At 47.9% G+C, this 14,171-nt stretch overlaps 2 protein-coding genes across 2 annotated transcripts in view; one reads left to right on the top strand and one right to left on the bottom strand.

Annotated features, from left to right (window-relative positions):
- Window positions 1–2,324, top strand: part of GGCX (gamma-glutamyl carboxylase) — a 39,443-nt gene extending 37,119 nt beyond the window's left edge. The window contains exon 15 of the mRNA XM_018555819.1: window positions 2,039–2,324. Within this exon, the coding sequence (XP_018411321.1) occupies window positions 2,039–2,207 (169 nt within the window). The 3' untranslated portion in view covers window positions 2,208–2,324. The remainder of the gene's footprint in view (window positions 1–2,038) is intronic.
- Window positions 2,325–8,305: 5,981 nt separating this feature from the next.
- On the bottom strand, window positions 8,306–13,960 carry MAT2A (methionine adenosyltransferase 2A). The gene is made up of 9 exons (XM_018555820.1): window positions 13,842–13,960; window positions 10,998–11,075; window positions 10,354–10,476; window positions 10,157–10,269; window positions 9,844–9,987; window positions 9,541–9,759; window positions 9,271–9,453; window positions 8,987–9,120; window positions 8,306–8,658 (listed from the first exon to the last, which is right to left on the bottom strand). Exons 1-9 carry the CDS (start codon window positions 13,933–13,935, stop codon window positions 8,556–8,558), a joined length of 1,191 nt encoding a protein of 396 aa, XP_018411322.1. The 5' UTR covers window positions 13,936–13,960; the 3' UTR covers window positions 8,306–8,555.
- Between the last annotated feature and the right edge of the window lie 211 nt (window positions 13,961–14,171).

The raw sequence follows: 14,171 nt of genomic DNA, 5'->3' as shown, positions 1-14,171 counted from the left end.
TGTACACCCGGAGGGACAGGTGCAGCCGGTAATTGCGTGCAGCTGAATATACATCCCTACCACAGGACACGGCTGCCGCAGTCACACTACGACCCAAACTTACACATCCATCAAGTGAGTGTACCCGGACCTGCACGGATGTTCAGGTTTGGGTTGGCGTGTAGCTGCGTGCAGCCCGTCCTGTCATAGGGATGTACAGGTGGCTGCACACGGACTGCACCTGTCCCTCCCAGAAGCAGTCCTCTGAACAGGCGTGCACACCATAGCTGCAACTGATTAATCAATAATGAGAATGGTTATCAACTATTCTCATTATCGATTAGTTGGTTGGACCCCCTAGCTCTCTCCTCCACGCTGGGGGGAGGGTACAGCAAGCAGTGGGCGTGTGCAATAACCAGCCTGCTATTGCAGTTTGAAATGGCCAATAGCAGGCTGGCTATTGCACCCGCCCACTACCTGCTGTGTTTACATTCAGCTGCCGTCTGCAGAATCTTGCCACTGGCAGCTGTCATTCCCTGGCTGAAGCTATTCAAGCGCCATGTGCTTACACTACAAATATTTTTTTTTTAAATGATGAAAGCTGGGAAAAGTCATTTTCGGTTTCCGTTTGACAAATCCTGCTGCAGGAGCTGCATTGCGGTGCCATTCATTTCAATGGCACTCCAAACGCGCCTCCCACCCACAGTGTGATCGCCTGCACTGGAACGCACAGTACCGCAATGCCCTGCGTTCCAGAGCAGTGCGATTGCAAAAAATTGTGTATGCAACTTTATTCTGATGTAAACTTTGTAATACGGCATTTGTGTATTTTATTTTAAATTAAAGATGGTATTTATTAAAGTGATATTAAAGTCTCCTTTTTAAAAACAAATGTTTCCTACAAGGAGACCCACCTTTGACGGAGGGTATTGCTGTTTTTCTTTAAAAAATTGTAATTCCTCGTTATGCAGAGAATACATTAAGGTAAAAAACGCCCAGACCTTAATACTACTTTCATTTTTTTTTAACTGATTAATCGAAAAAAGATTCGATTATGAAAATAATTAGCTGTAGCCCTAGTGCACGCCGTATGGATGAGCTCGCCTGTGTGAATGAGGCCTAATGTCATTATTTTGACATTTACTGCAGGTGAATCTTCCAGGTGTATGTATGTCGCTATCTTATAAATCGGTTCTTAAATCAGTGGTAAAACTATGTGACTGATTTACAAATGTTCCGCCGTTCCTATTCTCCTTGGTACCATCTAGTGGCTCTGGTGCCGTGTGAATGGCATCCGACCAGCTGTACGGTGGCTGGAACTTTTATGAATGAACCCCCTACGTAAAGGTGACCATACACTGTACAACCCTCGCAAGACTTTTGTTGTAAAGTAATAAAAAAAAAACGTACGATCTGCCCATCTTGGACAGGCAGATCGTACTTGCGATCATCGCAAGCCGCTTCCGATGACCGCAATGCTGAACTGCCCGTGTGCACACCGTGCACACACCGGCCCGTTCAGCGGTTGTCGAACAAGCACACCACTATGAATTGTGCGATTCTCGGCGGGTTTTCCAGCCTGCTTGTTCGACGGAAGACCGCACAGGAGAAACGGTCGCACGCTTTCCATACACTTTGCAAATTATCGCACCATAATTGTACAGTGTATGGGCACCTTAAGGAACATGTCACTGAAAAAACTTCAGATAAATACTGAAGGGTTTATCTATAAAAGCTCTGCCCCGTGTATTGCACCCCTAGATGGCGCTGACGAGTATAGACATTTTCTGTACTTACCGTCTACAGGTGATATTGCCATGCAGTAGGCATCTGGTCAGATTTTATAAAGTAACCCCTAGAAACCATGTATATGGGAAGAGAGCGTAGTGCAATGGGGATCCACACTGCAATGGGCATAGTGCACTGATCACTTCCCAAAAGGCTGCCATAAACAGAATTGCCATTTACATAACATGAGATTATGAATCCTTTATATTTGTTATTGCATTTTAATATACATGTCTATAAATTCCTCATCTATTTTTGTTGCTTGGCTCAGCTTCCTGATGACGGCCATCTCTATGCGAAATCTCATGGTGGGCCGGCCACCACTGGACCAGTTGGCGGACGAAGTCGCCTTTGCCAGTATCAGATATGAGGATTCCAGGCAGCGGGAAGACAAGACACAAGAAGCTCCCACGAGGGAACCTGAACATACAGATTTGTAGTTGTGCCGGGCCTGGGACCAGACTGTGATATTTTTATTTTGTATTTTTGTACACTTTTTACTGAAGAACATTTTATAATTCAAACCAAGTGCAAGAATGTGAGATGTGCTGGAGACCGGCAGAAATAAATGATTCTCAAAATGTATTTGATACAAAATTTGTGCTGGTTCCATCTTTTTTTTTATTTTTTAAAGACATCAGGCCTTGTTCAAATTGATAATTCTCACCACTGGAGGAACTAGCCGCATGCATATGTGTGCAAACAGCCACAGGCAGATTTGTATCCTGTACAAATCAATGGCCGGTGCCGCCGCTGTTAGTCTGTAACCACTCATTTCAGCAGTTAGATGTGATTGGGGCCCCTGAGCATCCCTGAACGCAGACAGTTTGCATCCAGGGGCTACGATTCTGACTTCAGCAAATTGTCCAGTCTGTATGTGTCCAAAACAGTGAATGCTGCATCTGAATGAGGCCTAAGGTCTCGTTCACACCTAGGCGTATTGCATATGCGCATCTGTCGCACGTTTTTTTAACCGCAATTCGCGGTAAAAAAAGTCGCACGACAAACGCGCATTTCCGAAGGCTACTTGGCTGTATCCCAATGGAATTGCGCAACAAAACGGCCCAAAGTAGTACCTGTACCTTTTCAGGCGTGGGCCGTTTTGTAGCGCGTTAGGGACGGGCGGAAATACGCCAAGGTGGGAACGAGACCATTGAATACAATGGGATTTATATTTTTGAGCGTTCGTCGAGCATAGAACGCGCTACAAAACGCTCAGGTGTGAACGAGGGCTAAAGCTGGCCGTACACCTATAGATTATCTGCAGACTTTCTACGGTCTGATGGAAAAAGTGCCACAGATTCCTCCATCTACGCTAATTGTGTGTATGGGGGAATCTCCCGCTGGGCCAAGCTTCAGTAAGTTGCTAGTCAGCCCCGCTGGCTCTCAAACTACCTGAACCATCTGATTGGATGTCGGCATTGTTCAGGTAATTTGAGAGCCAGCGGGGCCGACTAGCAAGAGGCATCTGTTGCACTTTTTCCATCTGACCATAGAAAATCTATAGGTGTATGGCCAGTTTTCACCCAAGGATCTTCAGCTGAGACAACAGCTTTAATAGCTTGAGTGGCTGACTCTGGACAAGTATACCAATTAGGAAAGTTGGAGAAGGCCAGAAGTCATTGTATACATACACTGATCAGTCATATCATTCTGACCAGACAGGTGAACTGAATAACATTGATGATCTGTTTACAATGGCAAGTGGGGGGATATTACAATGGCACATGTAAAGAGGGGGTGATATTACAACGGCACCTACCTTGAAGTGTGGGGGGGGGGGGGATTACAATTACAGTCCATGTACCCATTGCACTCCTTACCGCTGATCCATAGTAATAGGTTGGGATCATCAGTAGTCGACGAATGGCCACCGTCAGAACAGTATAAGACATTATGGACACCGGCACTCCAAGGTAGAATAACGTCTTTTTTATTGACGTTTCATGCAACAGTACACTTATTGCAACGTTTCGGGGTCACACAGGATCCCCTTCATCAGGCAGAACAAGTGTCGTTGCAATAAGTGTATTGTTGCATGAAACGTCAATAAAAAGAGGTCATTCCAATGACACCTGGAAGTGGGAGGGGAATATTCAGCAGCAAGTGAACATTTTGTCCCTGAAGTTGATGTTAAAAGCAGAAAAATGGCCCGAACCCTCTTCTGCCCCCCCCCTCCCCCCCCATTGTACCCCCTCTAGACTTTCTTCGTACTTTCTCCTTCCCTCCACCCTATTTGCCTCCCCTCCATACCCATAGCTAAACCCCGCTGCGGACCCCTGCTTTAGTGCCGTGACCCGGCCCCCACATTCCTATACAGGTAGCTGCTTAGGACCTCCGCCTACTGCGGAGACCGACTGCAGTTGCCTCACATACTCACACTGGATGGCAATTCTTGGGATGGGCTCTCGACACAGGCTTTACCCCTTGCTGCATAGTTGTTGCTACCCACTGCTATCTCCCCCATCTGTCCATACTTGATGTATAGATTGACTTGTCAGCATGTATGTGATGCATATTTGGACATCCGTTTTGTAAATGAAAAATACCTCTTTAAATAAATTTAAAAAAACAAAACAGAAAAATGGGCAATTGTAAGGATCGTGAGTGACTTTGACAAGAGCCAAGTTGTGAGGTCTAGACAACTGGGTCAGAACATTGGGTAATTGTGGGCAGTGTTCTGTTTAGGCTTTTCTTCCTCTATAGGTTGGACTCGATGGATTTGCGTCTTTTCAACCTAACTATGTAAGAGCAACTCCAAAACTCTTGGCTGCAGTGGTCAGGACCGACCAAAAGTGGTCCCAAGGAAGGAAAACTGGTGAGTGTCATGGGCAGCCAAGGCTCATTGATGCACATGGGGATCAAAGGCTCACCCATATAGTCCAGGCCCAATAGAAGAGCTACTATAGCGCCAATTGCTAAAAATGTTAATGCTGGTTCAGATAAAAGGTGTCCAAACACTGCATCGCAGGTGGGCCATGTAGCCAGACCGGTCAGGGTGCCCATGCTCACCTGTCTTTGACACAAAGTGCCTACAATGGGCTCTGGAAGGTGGCCTGGTCTTAGGCATTGCATTTTCTTTTACATCATGTGGATGGCCACTTGTGAAGCAAAGCAGAAAGCAAGCCAGCAGAAGCAATGTGATGCCTTGGGCGATGTTCTGCTGGGAAACCTTCATGTGGCTGTTACTTTGACACGTACCACTTACCAAAACATTGATGCCGACCAAATGCAGCCCTTCCAGGTAATGCTATCCACTGATGGCCGTGACCTCTTTCAGCACAATGTGCCCAACCTCACTGCAATATGCTTCGAGAACGTTTTGCAGACACCGTGAGGGCATCAACACTGGAGCAGCTGTGCATGGCAATCAGCTTCTCTCTTCAGTTTTAGAAGCCGGTTGGTTGCTGTGGGCAACTGCACCAGATTTTGTCTGCTCATTCAGATAAATTCCCCTCAATGAGTTTGAGGTGTTGACCTGGCCACCAAATTCTCCAGATGTCAATCCAACTGAGTATCTGTGGGATGTTGGAAAACAGGTCAGATCCATGGAGGGCGCACATTGAGAGTGACAGGACCTGCTCAGGTCTAGATACCAGAGCACCCCTTCACATCTAGTGGAGTTTGTGCCTTGATGTTTTGGTGGAACTCCAATATTAGGTGGATGGTCAGGTTCTGGCTAATTGGTCTGTTTCCTGGGTCAGTGTCTGAACAGATGTGGTTACAGCATCAGACAGGCAATTTGCCTTCTTAAAGGTGCCCACACACCTTACAATTACCTGCAGATTTTCTGTGGTCAGATGGAAAAAGGTGCAACAGATTGGCCCAGGTGGAGATTACTCCATACACACAGTTTAATGTAGATGGAGGAATCTGTTGCACCTTTTCCATCTGACCACAGATAAATGTAAGGTTTATGGGGCCGTCAACATTACCAACCTGTCTCTCTCATGACCACTATACTGTAAAAAGCAGATCTCACAGCTGAACTCTACCTTCAGGTCTGCAGACTCCAGTCCTAATCTAAACCTGTTTAGCCCGATTTTACTGCACCCTAAAATGAGTGCGCAGTATAGAAATACCCCCATTAGAAGTGACCTATAAATAAAGCACAGCCTCCAGCCAAACATTTCATGACTGTGTCCATGTCTGAGCTTACTCGCCCCCATGCTGGAGGGGACAGCTGTTGCTTTACTCAGCTGTAGACTCTGGAATGTACACAATGAGGCAACAACCATCTGCCCCCATTCTAAGGCCTTGGTCACACCAAATGCAGAGCTGCATGAGTTTCTGCAGTGCGTTGTGCTGCATTTTTGCTGCATTCCAGGACATGTTTTGGTAAAAACAAAATAAAAAAATGTAAGTTCAAAATGGGCTTTCAGTGCATTTGCATGCATGCAGGGAAGCACAGGTGCTGCATGTGATTAGTACGCAGCCCCTGTCTGTACAGGTGCGTTTCCTGGCTCAGCCACAGACAGGATCCATCCCATCAGTGTACAAGTACAGACATGCCGGGCAGGTGAGCATAGGGCAGCATACCCCCAGAGGACTAATCACACACAGCACCTGTCCTTCCTTCCAAGGAGCTGCCCCATGCAGCTGTATTGTGAGGCCTTTATGTTTCATGCTCCTATTCCCTTCACCTATTTTAAAAGAAAACCATGACTAACTTTTTGGCCTTAGTTTTCTTCAGGGTCACAGGAGGTCATATACTAATGTCCTCCTGTCACCCAAATCTAGATGCTGACAGCACATCACACTGCAGACAGGAAAGATTCCAACATTGACAAGATCCACCCCCTGCTGCCTGATTGACAGCTGGCTCCACCCACCCCATCCATCCCTGTGGGGAGCAGTGACCAAGTCACCGCTCTATGCAGGGAGATTATCAGGAACTGAGCGATTGGCGGTATGTGAATGTTCAGTTCTCAAATCAATAGAAGAGCGCTTCAGGTCTCGTTCACACCTAGGCATATTGCATATGTGCATCTGTCGCGCGGTTTTTTTAAACCGCGATTCACAGTAAAGTCACGCGACCGTCACGCGTTTCCGAAGGCTACTTGGGTGTATTCCAATGGAAACACGCAACAAACAGCCCAAAGTACTACATGTACCTTTTCAGGCGTGGGCCGTTCTGTAGCGCGTTAGGGACGGGCAGAAATACGCCAAGGTGTGAACGAGACCATTGAATACAATGGGATTTATATTTGAGCGTTTTGTTGAGCGTAGAACGAGCTACAAAACGTTCAGGTGTGAACGAGGGTTTAGTGTCACGTCAGCTCTAATTACAGGGATGAGCGCATTCCACTTTCCCCCCCGAATTCTTTTTTTTAATCAACTAGCAACTCTGCCCTACAGCCCTCTGAATGGAGATTTCCAGGTGGACTTGGCACACAGACATTTCTCAGAGAAGAACTGATGTTCTCTAGAAGATGGCCAATGGATTACCAACTGTCAGCAAAGAAATGGAAACCGGTTAAATGAACGCGATGTAACGCGCTGTCCTGAACCAAAAGACAAACCGTGTCACACAAGGGCCAGCACATTCATGTCTTCAGGTAACTTCATAACAAAAAGAGTCAGACACAAGTTTTAAAGGGAGACCCTAATACTTTATTCATGAAATCTCAAGTTGTCTTTTACCAGAACCAGACACATGGAATAAAAAATAAAAAAGTTGGTGGTTAGTGACCCCCCCTTAACTCGGCGAGAGCCCACCACAGGACACGTGTAAACAACCAGTTTCTCTGTACAACACTGGCATGGTATTATCCTGCAGGAGGCCCTCCAACCAAGAGAAGATCATCACACATGATACAAGCCAGGACCTCTGCAAAGTGCAGCCAAGGATTTTCTGTACTACACCTCGGCATGCCAGAGGTTCCCGGTTGTGCAGATACCAGAACCAATAACAGCATAAAAGTGTACCAAAAAAATAAAAAAAACCTGTTGCCTGTGGCACGGGCTACTCTGTATTCACGCCTATGTCCGGCAACACAATAAATAAAAGCAGTTACACATCTGATTTCAAGTAAGATCTTTGCTCTCCCTGTCCCCTGCCAGTTGTGCCTGAGCTCTGCGTTGCACCGGTTTCTCTGTAGCCACACCAGGCAAACGCAGGGCAGAATAAAGCAGACATGGCACTGGCTTGCAGCTTTTACATTTGTGGGCAGAGAAGAGGATTGTGCAGTGTGGCTGAATAAAAGGGAAGAGTTATAAACAAAGAGCCATAAGGAGTGAAGTCTACAGGCACCAGGCAATGGAAACAGCACGAGGCCGCTTTCCTCTTGGGGAAGGTGTGCACTGCATTACCGTCTATTAGAAATTCTGAGTGTATGGTTTTGGCAAAGTGCTAAATTCTTTTATGCATAGGGAAAATTTAAATGCACGCGGGACATGCCGAGGGAGATGGATTCCTAGAGGATGAAAGCACGCAGGACCCAAACAATTGTGTCCTGTACAAATCAATACCACGGGGAGATTACAGCGTGGCAGATCCGATCTACGCCAGGGATAAGATACTTGGTCATAGATAAAATTAAGGCTACGGACAGATAAAGCCTCGTCTGCTAGAAGCACCGATAGGAAAACAGACAGGAAAAGGATGTAGGTGTGATAAAACAGCTAATATGGTCCCCTCTCCACAAGCACAGCATGGCACTGGAGACTATACAGTGAGCCAACAGATTAAACAGGAAAGATTAGAGGGGCCTTTTCCCACCTTCAAAGCCTGCAGGCTTCTCTGTATGTAACGCCAGCAAGGCAAAGGGGGAAAAAGCCTAACAAAATCAGTACTCCAGCTTTCTGGGAACTTCCCAGGGGAAGTTTTCCCTACCAAAGTGACCATAGGATGCAGTCCTCTGATAATTTGCCTTCTTCAGCTCCAGATCCCTGGAATATACAAGTTCATTTGTGAATACAAGAGTAAGAGCAGCAGCATGTTGTGTGTTATCAAGTCTCAACTATGGGAAGAACCTGAGCCACTGGTTCTGTACAGGGCACTTACCCCTGGGGACGTCCGGGACAATTATACTCACCACTTCAGATTGCCTAGCGCCAGGGTTCAGTGGCCCGAAACTTGCAATCTTCTCGTGACGGTCTATTGTTTACCACACGACAAGCCCCTTATTACTTTACACTATATAAGGACAGCTACCTTCATGTGTCACGCCTCCTCCCTCCCTTTAAAAACAAAGCCAACTACGGTCACCAACTTTACCTGACGATGACACCAGGGCGGAGGTCGAAGTTCTTATTCACGATGGCCAGAAGCTCCCTCTCGCTCTTCTGTGAGGTTCCGTAATGGAAGATTGAGATGGACAGAGGATGGGCAACACCAATTGCATAAGCAACCTAGATAGAAGCAAAAAACGGGCAACTGGGGTGAGAGACATCAGACTGCCTAAAGCCATGCACAATTTCTCCCCCTCAATCAATAGCTCCGGTGAAATACCACCATGTCCAGCAGTCACTCCAATTGTCTGGTGCAAACGTCAGACTTACCTGGACAAGCACACGGCGGCAAAGGCCAGCCTTTACCAGGGATTTGGCAACCCACCGAGCAGCATAAGCAGCAGACCGGTCCACTTTGGTGTAGTCTTTACCGGAGAAGGCTCCTCCCCCATGGGCACCCCAGCCACCATAGGTGTCCACAATAATTTTGCGTCCAGTCAAACCAGCATCACCCTAAGAAACGGAAACCAGAACAGATCAGCATAATACTTGGATGCTGGAATGAGGCAAGATAGCGTAGCGTCACCAACACCGTCTTACCTGTGGACCTCCAATTACAAAGCGCCCACTTGGCTGAATGTGGAAGATGGTATCATCATCCAAGTACTTGGCAGGGATCACAGCCTTGACCACCTTCTCCTTCAGTGCATCACGCATCTCATCCAGACAGATTCCATCATCGTGCTGAACAGACACCACAACTGTATGCACTCTGACTGGGATCACAGCGCCACGGTCCTGCATATACTGGACTGTAACCTGCCAGATTGAAGGACATAATGTTTACACTCTTGTACAAGAAAAAGAGGCTTTTAGTTGTATTCCAGTATCTTCTGCCCTCACCTGAGTTTTGGAATCAGGGCGTAGCCAAGGCAGAGTCCCATTACGGCGCAGGTCAGCCATCTTTGCATTCAGCTTGTGTGCCAACATTATAGTCAGGGGCATACACTCCTCCGTTTCATCAGAAGCATAGCCAAACATCAAGCCCTAAAGGAAATTAATGCAACGTTCTAATATAAATACATTGAGGACGCAGGTTTGAGTCTCACTGCTCCTAGTCAGAGCCGTTATGAACTTTCTTCTACAAACATTGTTCCTGAAAGCAATGCAAAGCATGACCACAAAGACAGCCATAAAAGCAAATACAAATTCTCACCTGGTCACCGGCTCCCACATCCTCTTCATTCCTGTCCAAGTGAACCCCCTGGGCAATGTCAGGAGACTGCTGCTCAAGTGCAACCAACACATTGCAAGTCTTGTAGTCAAAACCTGAATAAAAACAACAACCGATTACAAACCCCCATCCAATAAAGCAACGAGAACAATGTTCCCAGCACTCAGCACACCACTCACCTTTGGAAGAATCGTCATAACCGATATGTTTGATTGTGTCCCGCACAATCTTCTGGTAATCCACTACAGCCCGAGAAGTGATCTCACCGGCCAGGAGAATCATGCCAGTCTTTGCCACGGTTTCTGGAAGTGAAAGAGGTACCATTGAGTCAAACAGCCATTAAAAGGGACACCAAACTTAGGAGTTAGAACCTCAATCACACACCCAAGTCCCTTAACGATTACCAACAATGTATGTTATTTGTGTATCACTCGGCTGTAGATCCTCAAATCTCTGAATTGGTGCTGACACTGTCCTTCCTTCTGGAGGGGGGCTACTTGTGTTCCCCATGGTCCCTGTGTGTGTTGTAAAGTAGTCACCGCTCCAAGCGTGTACCCATGATGGACTACAATCTCAATACCAACTAGTAAACTAAATGTGAGATTGGTAGCCATCATGGGTACACGCTTGGAGCGGTGACTACTTTACAACACACACAGGGACCATGGGGAACACAAGTAGCCCCCCTTCAGAAGGAAGGACAGTGTCAGCACCAATTCAGAGATGATTGGAGATCTACAGCCAAGTGATACAAATTGATAGTTAAGGGACTTTAATGTATTTAAGATTTACCTCCTGAGTTTATCACCATCAGAGGACTTACCACAAGCAATCTTGGCATCTGGATCTTGCTTGAGGTGGGCGTCGAGGACTGCGTCACTGATTTGGTCACAGATTTTGTCTGTTGAGGAGAAGAGATTTAGACTATAAAACCAGAAAACCTCCAGGACTATAAACGCAGCTTGTGGTGCTGGATAAATATAGAGCGTAGTAACGCCAACCCCAGGGACAGATATGTGCTGCGTCCCCAGGAACTATTTCAGAATGAGCGCTATAAATGGAGAGTCGAGTCCCGGATGAGTGGTTATGGAAGCCTGCCTACCATACTGTAGTGTAATACAATGCTGACATCTGATCTGGGCTCACGTCACCAGTCTCACAGGCTCGTTCAGTATCAGATAAGGCCGAGCGGTTACAGTTTATATCGGGGAAGGACTCTGTAGTGGCGTGACCATGTCCGTTGTGCGAGGCTTGTGTTGTCTTAGTGCACTTTGTTGGATAAACAGCTGCCAAGTTGGAACGCGACCCAAGCAACATGACAGCTCCACACCAGATATTCAATCTCTCCGACCATTCTAAGCCGGCGTTCTGGCATCCACCCAAACTGCTAAATGTAGAACGCGGGCCGATACGCAGGTCCCCTGCCGCAGCTGTCCAAAGCACGCATGAGACCTGAAATACGATCCATCCCAGAGAGGATCACCCATTGGTCAACCCTTCCCACACCCACTAAGAGGGGGGTGGGGCCCGCCCAGGGCAGTCATAAGACTGATTCAAGGATATACGGCGTACTTGCTGTGCACTCATGTTAGCACAACCAATATGAAACCATTGTTCTAGTCAAAACCTCAATTGTAATTCAATCTGATACACGATCAGAAGACCAGCAAATGTTTCCACCTTCACACACTATGTACCAACACAACTCACTTAAAGCAGACCCCCAGGATTTTCAGACATTAACCCCTTGCAGTGTAAGGGTTAACCCGCTTGCTTTGGTCTAGGCCAGAGGTAGGCAACCTTGGCTCTCCAGCTGTGCTGAAACTATAAATCCCATCATGCTTCGGCCTCTGGGAGTCATGCCTGTGGCTTGCAATGCCTTATGAGATTTGTAGTTCCAGCACAGGTGGAGAGCCAAGGTTGCCTACCCCTGGTCTAGGGAATGGAAGACACTTGCCCAATCCTCAGCCCTTGGACACATCACCTGCAATGAGTGAATTGATCTTGCACATATATGATGTCCCGTGTCCGCCATAGCCTGGGGACAAGAGGCCGAGGTCTACCACAAAGGGGATTGGTGCTTGGGATTTCATCTCATTGGGGAGAGGATAGGTAGCCCATTAAAGTGAAGGCCATCACATACACATCCCCCTGCCGCCATGACCACACTGTGACCTCTGATGGACTTGTCACCTCCTGCAGCTCCATGCCTGACCAGATCTGCCAATAGGAGCCTGCGGTTGGGATCTATAGGTCTACATACTCGGGGCATGGTAGACAACAGCCAATTAACCTGCCAGCATGGCTCTGGAGAGGGGATGGGTTAAGAAGCACTCCCGGGTCAGGGGGAAGGGTTAAGGAGCACTCCCGGGTCAGGGGGAAGGGTTAAGAAGCGCTCCCCCCAAGTCAGGGGAAGGGTTAAGAAGCACTCCCGGGTCAGGGGGAAGGGTTAAGGAGCACTCCCGGGTCAGGGTTAAGAAGCGCTCCCCCCAAGTCAGGGGAAGGGTTAAGCAACACTCCCGGGTCAGACTGAGAACTCAGCTGGAACCTCTTTAGTTTCTTCATATAAAGGAAGCTGAGACTGCAGTGTAATGTAACAAGTGCCCGGTTACCTTCTGCATAGCGGGTCCCTGAACAGAACCAACACTTGAGGTCTATTAAAAGAGTCCAGGAGGGTGGAAGCCCGGATCAGGTTTGCCGGCCATCTGTGTCGCTACGGAGAATTCCCTACACTTCCTGTAGACTCAACAGCAACTGAGGGGATCTCCTAATGTGTGGAAATCCCAGTGAGGGGATCCTCAGCATCAGATCCAGCAGAAATCCACCAAAACCCGAGCCGTCTGCATTGACACCAGGATGAGGGGAAGATTTCCTCTGATGCCGTCATGATGGCAGCAGCACATTTTGGAATTACCCCCCAGAAATTCACGCCCTCTAGTTGTCCCAATCACCAGTGTCAGGGGAGGAGCAGCAGGTGATTGGTGATGACGACAGTTAGAGGAAACAAATCCCTCTGAAAGCGATACAAAGCAATAAAAACCCCACAGAGGGGCTAACCCTCCACTTTACACAGCAGATTCCTGGAGTTATACGTTAACACACGTAGGTATCCAAATACAGAACTGGACTTCCTTTATAAGGGGAGCTCACTGGAGACCATGGGGTCCCCAATCATCTAATGGGGGCCAGGAGAGAGATCCCTGATCTATTGGGAGGGGTCACCAGAAACCATGGGGTCCCCAACCTATTGGGAGGAGTCACTGGAGACCATGGGGTTCTTTTAGGGCGAGATTACACATCCTGATTAAGACATAAAACCTGAAGTACAACCCCAAACAAATCAATTTACTTTGTATCCAAGCTGGATCTTTACACTGCACGGCTGATGGTAAATAAACCCATCCAGTTGTCTGGTGACCCCGGTGATCGGTCACCCTGTACGGGGAAACGCGATCCCATCACACAGGCGGGGCCGCCCCACACCACGTGCTCGGCCGGAGCTGCATTGCAGCGGTGGCGCGCACCGGGCTAAAGCGCGTTCAGAGCAGAAGAGGGAGCACCAGGACGTGCACGCCTTTACTACCGGGCACCGAGACATCTTGTGCCTTAACGATGATGTCACCTTATTTAATGCCCGCTAAAAACACTTCCGCCGCCATAAACTCACCAGGGTGTCCTTCCCCAACGGACTCGGAGGTAAAAAGGAAGCTGCCCTCGTCGATGAGAGCATCGTGGAAACCATTGAGCAGCTGTCCGTTCATGGCGCTGATGACGATTGGTGTTTTTACGCTGAGACAAACTCTCACAGCCTGCTTGTTTCTCCCGGGTGGAATGCAGAAATGGCGCCAGCTGTCGCGCTTTTATAGTCTGCCTGGCTGACGTCACGGATCCCGCGCGACCTGGCCGGACCATTCCTCAGCCCCCACCGGTTCTGACGTCACCTCTGGGGAGAGTGGGCCGGGCCAAAAGTAGAACGTACCACCCGGTTGTATTGTGG

The sequence above is a fragment of the Nanorana parkeri genome, unplaced genomic scaffold, assembly GCF_000935625.1.
Source record: "Nanorana parkeri isolate BGI_ZX_2015 unplaced genomic scaffold, ASM93562v1 scaffold214, whole genome shotgun sequence".
NCBI classification, from domain to species: Eukaryota; Metazoa; Chordata; class Amphibia; order Anura; family Dicroglossidae; genus Nanorana; species Nanorana parkeri.
This window is presented reverse-complemented; position numbering and strand designations above follow the sequence as displayed.